The 13,357-nt window shown below is 45.2% G+C and overlaps 1 protein-coding gene across 13 annotated transcripts in view; it reads right to left on the bottom strand.

The window, feature by feature from the left end:
* OBSCN (obscurin, cytoskeletal calmodulin and titin-interacting RhoGEF) overlaps positions 1-13,357 on the bottom strand; it is a 125,478-nt gene that overhangs the window by 78,097 nt on the left and 34,024 nt on the right. For 12 of the 13 annotated variants that reach the window (XM_041727528.1, XM_041727535.1, XM_041727531.1 and 9 more), the window contains 2 exons: positions 2,370-2,645; positions 151-426 (listed from right to left, as the gene is read on the bottom strand). In XM_041727528.1, the coding sequence (XP_041583462.1) occupies positions 151-426; positions 2,370-2,645 (552 nt within the window). The remainder of the gene's footprint in view (positions 1-150; positions 427-2,369; positions 2,646-13,357) is intronic. The other variant, XM_041727538.1, reaches the window with a different exon arrangement.

Raw genomic sequence — 13,357 nt, 5'->3', positions numbered from 1 at the left:
TCCATCCGTCCAGCCATGGCTACGAAAATAGAGGCAACAGGATGGCAGAGGTGAAAAGGTGAGGACGAATGCAGGGAGCAGCAGGGCCTATGGGGTGTGTAATGCAATCCCTTCATCACCTCCACACAAGACTCAGTTGGTGGAACTGACCTGCGACGTCCAGGCGGAAGGACACCTTCTGGCCCCCGGCCTCGCAGCTGTACTCCCCGGCGTCGGCCCGCCCCGCCTGCTGCACCACCAGCCTCCTGCTGCAGCCCTGGGCCTCCACGTGCACCCTGGAGCTCGCACTCAGCTTCTTCCCGTCCTTGTACCACGTCACCTCGGTCCCGGCCTGGGCCACCTCGCAGCTCAGCGTGGCGCTGCCGCCCGCCTTGGCCTGCACCTCACTGCGTGCTGGCTGCTCCTTGGCAAACACCAGTGTAGGCTCTGGGGACACAGGGGGGACATGCAGGGTCAGAGGCACCATCCAAGGGAGGAAGGCAGCACTGGGGGGAGAAAGATTACACGGGGCTGCAGGGGACTGGGAACGTCCCCAGGCTCTGCGCCAGCCATGTGACTGGAGAAGCCCCATAGCTTCTCGACCATGAGGGACACGATTCATGTGCCCATCCCTCACTGCTCCACAGGGGCCCCTAGACGTGGGGACCACACATCCCATCATGGCTCTACACACGCTTTCCAGGTGGGGCGGGGGGGGGGCGCCACATTCTAAAAGTGTCCCACCTAGTCTGGTTCCAGGTGGGGCTAGAATGTTTATCACCGCCGCATGTGGGCCACCCAGTGAGGCACCTCCATTCCAGGCTGATCCACATGGGCTTGTCCAGGAGCAGACCATATCTTCTCCTAGAACTCCGTGAGAGCTGCTCCAGTTGGGATCATACATCCTACAACTGCCCCATGTGGGCCCTCCAGGTGAGGACAGTACATTCTAACTCTGCTCCACATAGGCTGTTCCAGGGGGCACCACACATCCCATCATTGCCCCACCTGGGCTGTTCCAGGGGGCAGTCTGGGACACTTCTGTGTACATGGACTCTGTGGTCATGATACATGGATTGTTCTACTTTCCCGGAGGACATTCGACATTTCTGTAGAGTTTGAAGGGAACTTTCCCCCGCTATGGTCTACAAAGCTTCCGAGTCTCCAGCCGTCTCCTATCTTAGTATTTTCAACTGGTGTCTATCTGGTGGAGTCCCTGTACTTCCCCCAGCATCTCTGTCACTGTCTGCTGACTCATGAGGCCTGGCACCTCCCCCAGTATTACTGGGCTGCCCACTCCTGGTTGCTCCACTGTGGGGACACTGTTCATGTCTCTGCTCACTCACCAACAGTACCGTCTTTTCTCTATTCATTTTAAGGCACTCTTTCCTTAAAAGCTAGAGACTGACAACTATGTGTTTAAAGTTGTTTTCCCAAACCTGTGGCTTGCCTTTTCACTCTCTTATGGCCTCTTCAGAGGAATGAAATTCTCAATGCTAGTGTCATCACATATGTCTATCTTGTCCTATTGCATTCAGAGCTTTCAAGTTCTATGCAAGGAATCTTTCCTTACCCGAATCTTCAAACAACTGTGTGTCATCTGAAGGTTTCATGGTTGCTGTCCTACCAGGACATGGCTTTTGGGTGTTGTGTGAATTCCATTACAGTTTAATTTTTTCCCTATTTTAAATGATTCAAGCACCGTTTATGAAAACAACTCCTCTCTCCTTATCGTATAGACATTGCAGTAAAAACAAACAAACCTGCGGTTTGGCAGGAGTCCGTTTATGCAAAACTCTGTTTCTGTTTTGTTTTGACCCCTTGATCTGCAAACTACCCCTGCGTCGAGCTGCACAGATACCGCACACCCATGTGAAAAACAATATCCTGAAGCAACCAGGACAGGATAATCTAAAGTTTAGTTGACATATTTCCAAATATGATTATATGGTCAAGACCTCCCCTATTGGTTTCAAGAAACTGAAATGTCTCCTGCTAAGAAGAACCCCGGACAGTGCCCCGCAAAAAAGCACAGTCACATAACCAAGGTGTGAGATGCTTAGTCTACTTGATGCCTCTACCCGAGCGTGGAGCACAGCCATCATCCTGGTCACCGAGGAACTCTGGGAGGGTTCTGTGCAGGTGCTCAGATGCATGACTAAGCATTAGGACATGACAGCACCGCTCGGGGGCGCAAAAACGGCCCTGTCACTGCACACACACACCCTTCTCATTAAACCTCCATCCGTCCAGCCATGGCTACGAAAATAGAGGCAACAGGATGGCAGAGGTGAAAAGGTGAGGACGAATGCAGGGAGCAGCAGGGCCTATGGGGTGTGTAATGCAATCCCTTCATCACCTCCACACAAGACTCAGTTGGTGGAACTGACCTGCGACGTCCAGGCGGAAGGACACCTTCTGGCCCCCGGCCTCGCAGCTGTACTCCCCGGCGTCGGCCCGCCCCGCCTGCTGCACCACCAGCCTCCTGCTGCAGCCCTGGGCCTCCACGTGCACCCTGGAGCTCGCACTCAGCTTCTTCCCGTCCTTGTACCACGTCACCTCGGTCCCGGCCTGGGCCACCTCGCAGCTCAGCGTGGCGCTGCCGCCCGCCTTGGCCTGCACCTCACTGCGTGCTGGCTGCTCCTTGGCAAACTCCGCAGAGGGTTCTGGGGAGATAGTGGGATGTACAGTTTAAGAGACTCGGAGCTGGTACCGCTTAGGTCACAGAAATGAAAGCTTCACAATTCACTAAATTTACTCCTGCAAGCAAATGGCATCATGTGCCTAGCAGGGTGCTGGCATTTGTTTGTAAACATGTGTCTCTCATCCTGGATCCCTAGTGTACATTTGAACGTGTCTGACTTATGAGCAATTCTTCAGGCTGGTGCAACGTGTGGAGGCTCTTTGTCACCTGTCCCTGCTAGTTCATTGTTCTTCCCAGGCTACACCCAGAACTCATGGGCAGGTGCAGTGGTTCACTCTTGTACTCCCAGCATATGGTGTGCCCACCAAACACGTCCTATCAAGTTGTAACTCCCATGTAAAGTGCAGTAATATTGTTTGCATAACCCAGTGACGTTTATTGTGCTTGTTTCCACATAAACAAAGTATCAACAAACAGAACATGTGTAGTTCCCCACTCACTACTAACCATCCTCAGAAGTAACCACTATCCTGACCTTTCCCACCATGAATCATTTTTTCCAGGTCTTTTACTTCACATGAATGCATACTATATTGTGTGTTTTTTGGGTCTGGTTTGGTTTTTTCCATTGACACCATGTGAGATGCACCCAGGTTGTTCCACTGATGGATCGTTTTCCATTGTATGAGCACCTCAGTTTATTTTATTTTTCCTGTGTCTCTTCTGGTTCATTTTGGATGTTTCCAATTTGGGGAGATGATGAATAGCGCTGCTATGAATGGTCTTTGGGGGAACACAAAACTCCTGGAACATAGTTATGGGTACATTTGGCTTTAATAGGTATTTCCAAAGAGTTTTCAGAAATGATTGTGCCAACTTACACTCCCACCAGCAGGGCATGAGAGTTCCAATTCTCTACATCCTTACCAACACCTGAAATCACCTTTTTAAAAAAAAATCGTGTATCTCCCATTAAACTCAAGTGCATACATACAGAATCTCAGAGATTCTATGTTCTAGAGGCCGTCAGCCATGCATACAATCATTGGCACAACTCATGTGAATGGTGGCCCATGTCATGCAGGCACCAGGCACCATGGTGGTGGCTGGAAATGTGACAGTCAGCACACAGTCTACTGAGGCAGACAGAAAGACAAGCACATCAGCCATGACAGCAGTGATGCAGTGCTGTGGTGAAGTTAAATGAGGTGACACACATGAAAGAAAGGACTGATGGGGCCCTAATGCTCTGTACTCAGGGCAAACCTCACTATGCAGTGATGAATGATTAAAGCCTGGGGGAGACATTCTTTTTTTAAAAAGATTTCATTTATTTATTAGAGACACACACAGAGAGAGAGAGAGAGAGAGGGAGGCAGAGACACAGGCAGAGGGAGAAGCAGGTTCCACGCAGGGTGCCCAATGGGGGACTCGATCCCAGGAATCCAGAATCATGCCCTGGGCTGAAGGTGGTGCTAATCTGCTGAGCAACTAGGGCTGCCCTGGGGGAGACATTCTAAGAGGTGAGCCCAGGGCCAGGCTCTTCTTCAGGGATGCATGTGAAATGATTTAGGGTGGTACAAGGGAACCACTCTGGGATGTGGGGTCACACTGGCCCTGCTGTGTCTGGGTATGATATGGTAATGACAATCAAGGCACAGAGCAGCTACTGAGAAACAGGGAGACCACCAGCATGTGCATACCTGTGTGCATAGAGGGGTGAAGTTAGAGGTTGAGAAGCCAGGTCTCCAGAGAAGAGGGACTGTGCAGAATGCAGCCGCCACTCAGCCATGTTCCCCACAAGGGGATGATGAGTTCTAAAGCTGTCTGCCCAGGAGACTATGAAGCCCAGCAGAAAACTTCTGAAAACCAGAGCAAGGTTTTGGCCCCTTGCATCCCAGAGAAACAAAGATTAGCACTGAGCATCTGCCAGGAAAGGGGCCTTACCCACACTCAAGTGTCTAAAGGAGTGCCAGGAGGACTATGCCCAGGGTTGGGGCACACTCAGACACAAAACTCTCATCAAAATTGCAAGGCAGCCCCAAATCAGCATGGTTCTGGGATGGGCCAAAGTTTAGTAGTCCTATCCACATGCAGAAGAATGAAACTGGACCACTCTCTTTCACCATACACAAAGATAAACTCAAAATGGATGAGAGATCTAAATGTGAGACAAGATTCCATCAAAATCCTAGAGGAGAACACAGGAAACACCCTTTTTGAACTTGGCCACAGTAACTTCTTGCAAGATACATCCACAAAGGCAAAAGAAACAAAAGCAAAAATGAACTATTGGGACTTCATCAAGATAAGAAGCTTTTGCACAGCAAAGGATACAGTCAACAAAACTCAAAGACAACCTACAGAATGGGAGATATTTGCAAATGACGTATCAGATAAAGGGCTAGTTTCCAAGATCTATAAAGAACTTATTAAACTCAACACCAAAGAAACAAACAATCCAATCATGAAATGGGCAAAAGACATGAAGAGAAATCTCACAGAGGAAGACATGGACATGGCCAACATGCACATGAGAAAATGCTCCCCATCAGGGAAATACAAATCAAAACCACAATGAGATACCACCTCACACCAGTGAGAATGGAGAAAATTAACAAGGCAGGAAACCACAAATGTTGGAGAGGATGTGGAGAAAGGGATCCTTCCTGCACTGTTGGTGGGAATGTGAACTGGTGCAGCCACTCTGGAAAACTGTGTGGAGGTTCCTCAAAGAGTTAAAAATAGACCTGCCCTACGACCCAGCAATTGCACTGTTGGGGATTTACCCCAAAGACTCAGATGCAATGAAACGCCGGGACACCTGCACCCCGATGTTTCTAGCAGCAATGTCCACAATAGCCAAACTGTGGAAGGAGCCTCGGTGTCCATCGAAAGATGAATGGATAAAGAAGACGTGGTTTATGTATACAATGGAATATTACGCAGCCATTAGAAATGACAAATACCCACCATTTGCTTCGACGTGGATGGAACTGGAGGGTATTATGCTGAGTGAAGTAAGTCAATCGGAGAAGGACAAACAGTGTATGTTGTCATTCATTTGGGGAATATAAATAATAGTGAAAGGGAATATAAGGGAAGGGAGAAGAAATGTGTGGGAAATATCAGGAAGGGAGACAGAACATAAAGACTCTTAACTCTGGGAAACGAACTAGGGGTGGTGGAAGGGGAGGAGGGCGGGGAGGTAGGGGGGAATGGGTGACGGGCACTGAGGGGGACACTTGACGGGATGAGCACTGGGTGTTTTTCTGTATGTTGGTAAATTGAACACCAATATAAATTTATTTAAAAAAAAAAAGTTTAGTAGTCCTCTCCCTGCCTCGCACAGGAAGGAGCAACCCTCTTTCTGGAATAAGATACCATCACCCATATCTAGCAAGTTTTCTTTTCTTTTTTTTTTAATAATAAATTTATTTTTTATTGGTGTTCAATTTGCCAACATACAGAATAACACCCAGTGCTCATCCCGTCAAGTACCCCCCCTCAGTGCCCACCACCCAGTCACCCCCAACCCCTGCCCTCCTCCCCTTCCACTGCCCTTAGTTCATTTCCCAGAGTTAGGAGTCTTTCATGTTCTGTCTCCCTTTCTGATATTTCCTACCCATTTCTTCTCCCTTCCCCTCTATTCCCTTTTACTATTATTTATATTCCCCAAATGAATGAGACCATATAATGTTTGTCCTTCTCCGATTGACTTATTTCACTAAGCATAATACTCTCCAGTTCCATCCACGTGGAAGCAAATGGTGGGTATTTGTAATTTCTAATGGCTGAGTAATATTCCATTGTATACATAAACCACATCTTCTTTATTGATTCATCTTTTGATGGACACCGAGGCTCCTTCCACACTTTGGCTATTGTGGACATTGCTGCTAGAAACATTGGGGTGAAGGTGTCCCGGCGTTTCATTCCAGCAAGTTTTCTCATGCAATGTCTGACAGTCCATCGAAATATTGCTGGTGTGCCAAGGAGAGAAGTAAATAGAAAACAAAAAAACAAACAAACAAACAAAACAACCCCTCCCCCCCAAAAAAAGGACAATATAAGATTATTGATTTTTATGGCTTTTCAGACTGGGATGTAGCCATGATTAAAACTGTTTTAAAATGAAATTTTAAAAAATAAATCAAAAGTGAAAAATTTATAATTTTCCAGATAAAAATTCCAGAAAAATGTCCAGAGTCTGAAAGCTATAAGAAAACAAACAGAAGATACATTACTTGAAAATAGTACACACGCTACAACTGGGAAGGAGAACACATTATATAGAAGAAGAGAATATAAGACATTAGGAAGGCAGAGGAGGGGGCAAGATGGCAGAATAGGGTCCCCAAGTCACCTGTCCTCACCAACTTACCTAGATAACTTTCAAATCATCCTGAAAACCTACGAATTCGATCTGAGATTCAAAGAGAGAACAGCTGGAATGCTACAGTGAGAAGAGTTCACGCTTCTATCAAGGTAGGAAGATGGAAAAAAAATAAAGAAATAAAAAGCATCCAAGGGAGAGGGGCCCCACGAGGAGCTGGGCTAAGGCCAGGGCGAGTGTCCCGAGGAAGGGAGAGCCCCGTCCCGTAGAAGCAGGAGCGGCACCAATCTTCCCGGATGGAAAGGCGCTCGCAGGAAGTTAGAGCAGGGCTCCAGGAGGGCGGGGATGCCCTCGGGCTCCCTGGGACACTAACAGACACCTACACCCCGGGGAGAGCACCACACCTCGCGGCCGAGCTCCCTAAAGGGCTGCAGCGTGCGCACGGCTGGGCCCAGGAGCAGCTCGGAGGCGGTTCGGCGTGGAGGGGGCTGCGCAGCCCCGGGAGCGCAATTCCAGCGGCTCGGCCCGGGATCCCAGGGCGCTGTGGTACACAGCCCAGGATCCGGGGCTCCCCCGGGACAGGCAGAGGCCGAGAGGGCACAGGACACCAAGAACGCTCCTGCCACTGGGCGACTCTGAGCTGTACAGATAAGCGGCCCCCGCCCCTGGAGCATCCAGGCCCCTGTGAACTGGGAGCTGCAGTAGATACTGCGGAAGCTGACTCCAGGGCAGGAGAGCTCGCCGCCGCCACTCTTGTTGATCCTCCTGGGGCCTCACTGGATAAACAACCCCCACTGAGCCTCACAGTAGCCTCACAGGATAAATAGGATAAACAACTCCCACTGACCCAGCACCAGGAAGGGGGCTGAGCTGCTCCCCCAGGTGCTCACACCTGAGAATCAGCACAGCAGGCCACTCCCACACAAGACCACCTAGAAGGACAGGGGAAAAGCAAGTTATTGACCAAGCAGGACTGGAAAGTTCCAGCGGAAGTCGATGAATTTACAGCATATAGAATCAGAGGATACTCCCCCTTCTTTTTGGTTTTCTGTTTGCTTCCCCACCCTCTATTTTGTCTTTTCTCTTTTTGTTCTTCTTTTTTTCTTTTCTTTTTTCACTTCTCGCTTTTTCTCCTTTTCCCAGTACAACTTGTTTTTGCACACTCTGCACTGAGCAAAATGGCTATAAGGAAAAACCCACCTCAAAAGAAAGAATCAGAAACAGTCCTCTCTCCCACAGAGTTACTAAATTTGGATTACAATTCAATGTCAGAAAGCCAATTCGGAAGCACTATTATACAGCTACTGGTGACTCCAGAAAAAAGGAAAAAGATTCAAGAGACTTCATGACCTCAGAATTTAGATCTAATCAGGCAGAAATTAAAAATCAATTAAATGAGATGCAATCCAAACTAGAGGTCCTAATGACGAGAGTTAATGAGGTGGAAGAATGAGTGAGTGACATAGAAGACAAGTTGATGGCAAGGAAGGAATCTGAGGAAAAAAAGAGAAAAACAATTAATAGATCATGAGTATAGGTTAAGGGAAATAAATGACAGCCTCAGAAGGAAAAAATCTACATTTAATTGGGGTTCCCAAGAGTGCCGAAAGGGACAGAGGTCCAGAATATGTATTTGTATTTGAACAAATCATAGCTGACAACTTCCCTAATTTGGGGAGGAAACAGGCATTCAGATCCAGGAGATAGAGAGATTCCCCCCTAGAATCAATAAAATCCGCTCAACTCCTCGAAATTTAGTAGTGAAACTTGCAAATTCCAAAGATAAAGAGAAGATCCTTAAAGCAGCAAGAGACAAGAGATCCCTAACTTTTATGGGGAGAAATATTAGATTAACAGCAGACCTCTCCACAGAGACCTGGCAGGCCGGAAAGGGTGGCAGGATACATTCAGGGTCTTAAATGAGAAGAACATGCAGCCAAGAATACTTTATCCAGCAAGACTCTCATTCAGAATAGAAGGAGAGATAAAGAGCTTCCAAGATAGGCAGAAACCGAAAGAATATGTGTCCACCAAGCCAGCTCTACAAGAAATACTAAGGGGGATTCTGTAATAGAAAGAGGAAGTCCAAGGGAACAATCCACAAGAACAGGGACTGAATAGGTAACATGATGACACTAAATTCATATCTTTCAATAATAACTCTGAACGTGAATGGGCTTAATGACCCCATTAAAGGCACAGGGTTTCAAATGGGATAAAAAAGCAAGACTCATCTATTTGCTGTCTACAAGATCCTCATTTTAGACATAAGGACAACTACAGCCTGAAAATAAAAGGTTGGAGAACCATGTACCATTCAAATGAACTTCAAAAGAAAGCAGGGGTAGCCATCCTTATATCAGATAAAATAAACTTTATCCCGAAGACTGTAGTAACAGATTAAGAGGGACACTCTATCATACTTTAAAGGATCTATTCAACAAGAAGACCTAACAATCATCAATATTTATGCCCCGATTGTGGGAGCTGCCAAGTATATCAATTAATAACCAAAGTTAAGACATACTTAGATAATAATACACTTACACTTGGTGACTTGACTGTAGCACTTTCTACAATTGACAGGTCTTCTAAGCGCACAACATCTCCAAAGAAAGAAGAGCTTTATTTTTTTTTTAATTTTTTTATTTTTTATTTATTATTTATTATAGTCACAGAGAGAGAGAGAGAGAGGCAGAGACACAGGCAGAGGGAGAAGCAGGCTCCATGCACCGGGAGCCCGACGTGGGATTCGATCCGGGGTCTCCGGGATCGCGCCCTGGGCCAAAGGCAGGCGCCAAACCGCTGCGCCACCCAGGGATCCCGAAAGAAGAGCTTTAAATGATACAGTGGACCAGATGGATTTCACAGATATTTACAGAACTTTACATCCAAATGCAACAGAATACACATTCTTCTCAAGTGCACATGGAACTTTCTCCAGAATAGAACACATACTGGGTCACAAATCAGGTCTGAAACGATACCAAAAGATTGGGATTGTTGCCTGCATATTTTCAGACTATAATGCTTTGATATTAGAGCTAAATCACAAGAAGAAGTTCGGAAGGATTTCAAACACGTGGAGGTTAAGGACCATCTGCTAAAAGATGAAAGGGTCAACCAGGAAATTAGGAAGAATTAAAAAGATTCATGGAAACTAATGAGAATGAAGATACAACCATTCAAAATCTTTGGGATACAGCTAAAGCAGTCCTGAGGGGGAAATACATCGCAATACAAGCATCCACCCAAAAACTGGAAAGAACTCAAATACAAAAGCTAACCTTACACATAAAGGAGCTAGAGAAAAAACAGCAAATAGATCCTACACCCAGCAGAAGAAGAGAGTTCATAAAGAGAACTCAATGGAAGAGAGACCAGAAGAACTGTGGAAGAGATCAACAAAACCAGGAGTTGGTTCTTTGAAAGAATTAAAAAGGTAGATAAACCATTAGCCAGCCTTATTAAAAGGAGGGGAGAAAAGACTCAAATTAATAAAATCATGAATGAGAAAGGATAGATCACTACCAACACCAAGGAACTACAAACGATTTTAAAAACATATTATGAACAGCTATAAGCTAATAAATTAGGCAATCTAAAAGAAATGGACACATTCCTGGAAAGCCACAAACTACCAAAACTGGAACAGGAGGAAATACAAAACCTGAACAGGCCAATAACCAGGGAGGAAATTGAAGCAGTCATCAGAAACCTCCCAAGACACAAAAGTTCAGGGCCAGATGGCTTCCCAGGGGAATTCTTTCAAACCTTTAAAGAAGAAACCGTACCTATTCTACTAAATCTGTTCCAAAAGATAGAAAGAGATGGAGTACTTCCAAACTTGTTCTATGAGGCCAGCATCACCTTAGTTCCAAAACCAAAGACCCCACCAAAAAGGAGAATTATAGATTATATTATAGATTATAGATTATTATTCATCCCTTATGAATACAGATGCAAAAACTGTCAACAAGATACTAGCCAATAGGATCCAACAGTACATTAAGAGATTATTCACCATGACCAAGTGGGATTTATCCCTAGGATGCAAAGCTGGTTATGTGATAAACCATATCAACAAGAAAAAAAAAACAAGAACCATAAGATCCTCTCAATAGATGCTGAGAAAGCATTTGACAAACTACAGCATCCATTCCTGATCAAAACTCTTCAGAGTGTAGGGATAGAGGGAATATTCCTCAGCATCTTAAAAGTCATCTACAAACAGTCCACAGCAAATATCATTCTCAATGGGGAAGCACTGGGAGCCTTTCCCCTAAGATCAGGAACAAGACAGGGATGACCAATCTCACTACTGCTATTTAACAGAGTACTAGAAGTCCTAGCCTCAGCAATCAGGCAACAAAAAGAAATAAAAGTCATTCAAATTGGCAAAGAAGAAGTCAAACTCTCCCTCTTGGCAGATGACATGATACTGTACCTTGAAAACCCAAAAGGCTCCACCCCAAGATTGCTAGAACTCATATAGCAATTTGGCAGTGTGGCAGGATACAAAATCAATGCCCAGAAGTCAGTGGCATTTCTAGACACTAACAATGAGACTGAAGAAAGAGAAATTAAGGAGTCAATTCCATTTACAATTGCACCCAAAAGCATAAGATACCTAGGAATAAACCTAACCAAAGAGGTAAAGGATCTATACTCTAAAAACTACAGAACCCTTCTGAGAGAAATTGAGGAAGACACAAAGAGATGGAAAAATATTCCATGCTCATGGATTGGCAGAATTAGTATTGTGAAAATGTCAAAGCTACCCAGGGCAATTTACACATTTAATGCAATCCCTATTAAAATGCCTTGGACTTTCTTCAGAGAGTTAGAACAAATTATTTTAAGATTTGTGTGGAAGCAGAAAAGACCCCAAATAGCCAGGGGAATATTAAAAAAGAAAACCATAGCTGGGGGCATCACAATGCCAGATTTCAGGTTGTACTACAAAGCTGTGGTCATCAAGACAGTGTGGTACTGGCACAAAAACAGACACATAGATCAATGGAACAGAATAGAGAATCCAGAAGTGGACCCTCAAATTTATGGTCAACTAATATTCAACAAAACAGGAAAGACTATCCACTGGAAAAAAGAAAGTTTCTTCAATAAATGGTGCTCGGAAAATTGGACATCCACATGCAGAAGAATGAAACTGGACCATTCTCTTACACCGTACACAAAGATAAAGTCAAAATGGATTAAAGATCTAAATGTGAGACAAGATTCCATCAAAATCCTAGAGGAGAACACAGGAAACACCCTTTTTGAACTTGGCCACAGTAACTTCTTGCAAGATACATCCACGAAGGCAAAAGAAATAAAAGCAAAAATGAACTATTGGGACTTCATCAAGATAAGAAGCTTTTGCACAGCAAAGGATACAGTCAACAAAACTCAAAGACAACCTACAGAATGGGATAAGATATTTGCAAATGACATATCAGATGAAGGACTAGTTTCCAAGATCTATAAAGAACTTATTAAACTCAACACCAAAGAAACAAACAATCCAATCATGAAATGGGCAAAAGACATGAAGAGAAATCTCACAGAGGAAGACATAGACATGGCCAACATGCACATGAGAAAATGCTCTGCATCACTTGCCATCAGGGAAATACAAATCAAAACCACAATGAGATACCACCTCACACCAGTGAGAATGGAGAAAATTAACAAGGCAGGAAACCACAAATGTTGGAGAGGATGTGGAGAAAAGGGAACCCTCTTATACTGTTGGTGGGAATGTGAACTGGTGCAGCCATTCTGGAAAACTGTGTGGAGGTTCCTCAAAGAGTTAAAAATAGACCTGCCCTACGACCCAGCAATTGCACTGTTGGGGATTTACCCCAAAGACTCAGATGCAATGAAATGCCGGGACACCTGCACCCCAATATTTCTAGCAGCAATATCCACAATAGCCAAACTGTGAAAGGAGCCTCGGTGTCCATCGAAAGATGAATGGATCAAGAAGATGTGGTTTATATATACAATGGAATATTACTCAGCCATTAGAAACGACAAATACCCACCATTTGCTTCGACGTGGATGGAACTGGAGGGTATTATGCTGAGTGAAGTAAGTCAATCAGAGAAGGACAAACAGTGTATGTTCTCATTCATTTGGGGAATATAAATAATAGTGAAAGGAAATATAAAGGAAGGGAGAAGAAATGTGTGGGAAATATCAGAAAGGGAGACAAAACATAAAGACTCCTAACTCTGGGAAACGAACTAGGGGTGGTGGAAGGGGAGGAGGGTGGGAGCTGGGGGTGAGTGGGTGATGGGCACTGAGGGGGACACTTGACGGGATGAGCACTGGGTGTTATTTTGTATGTTGGTAAATTGAACACCAATAAAAAATTAATTTATTAAAAAAA

The sequence above is a fragment of the Vulpes lagopus genome, chromosome 13 (assembly GCF_018345385.1).
Source record: "Vulpes lagopus strain Blue_001 chromosome 13, ASM1834538v1, whole genome shotgun sequence".
Lineage (NCBI taxonomy): Eukaryota > Metazoa > Chordata > Mammalia > Carnivora > Canidae > Vulpes > Vulpes lagopus.
This window is presented reverse-complemented; position numbering and strand designations above follow the sequence as displayed.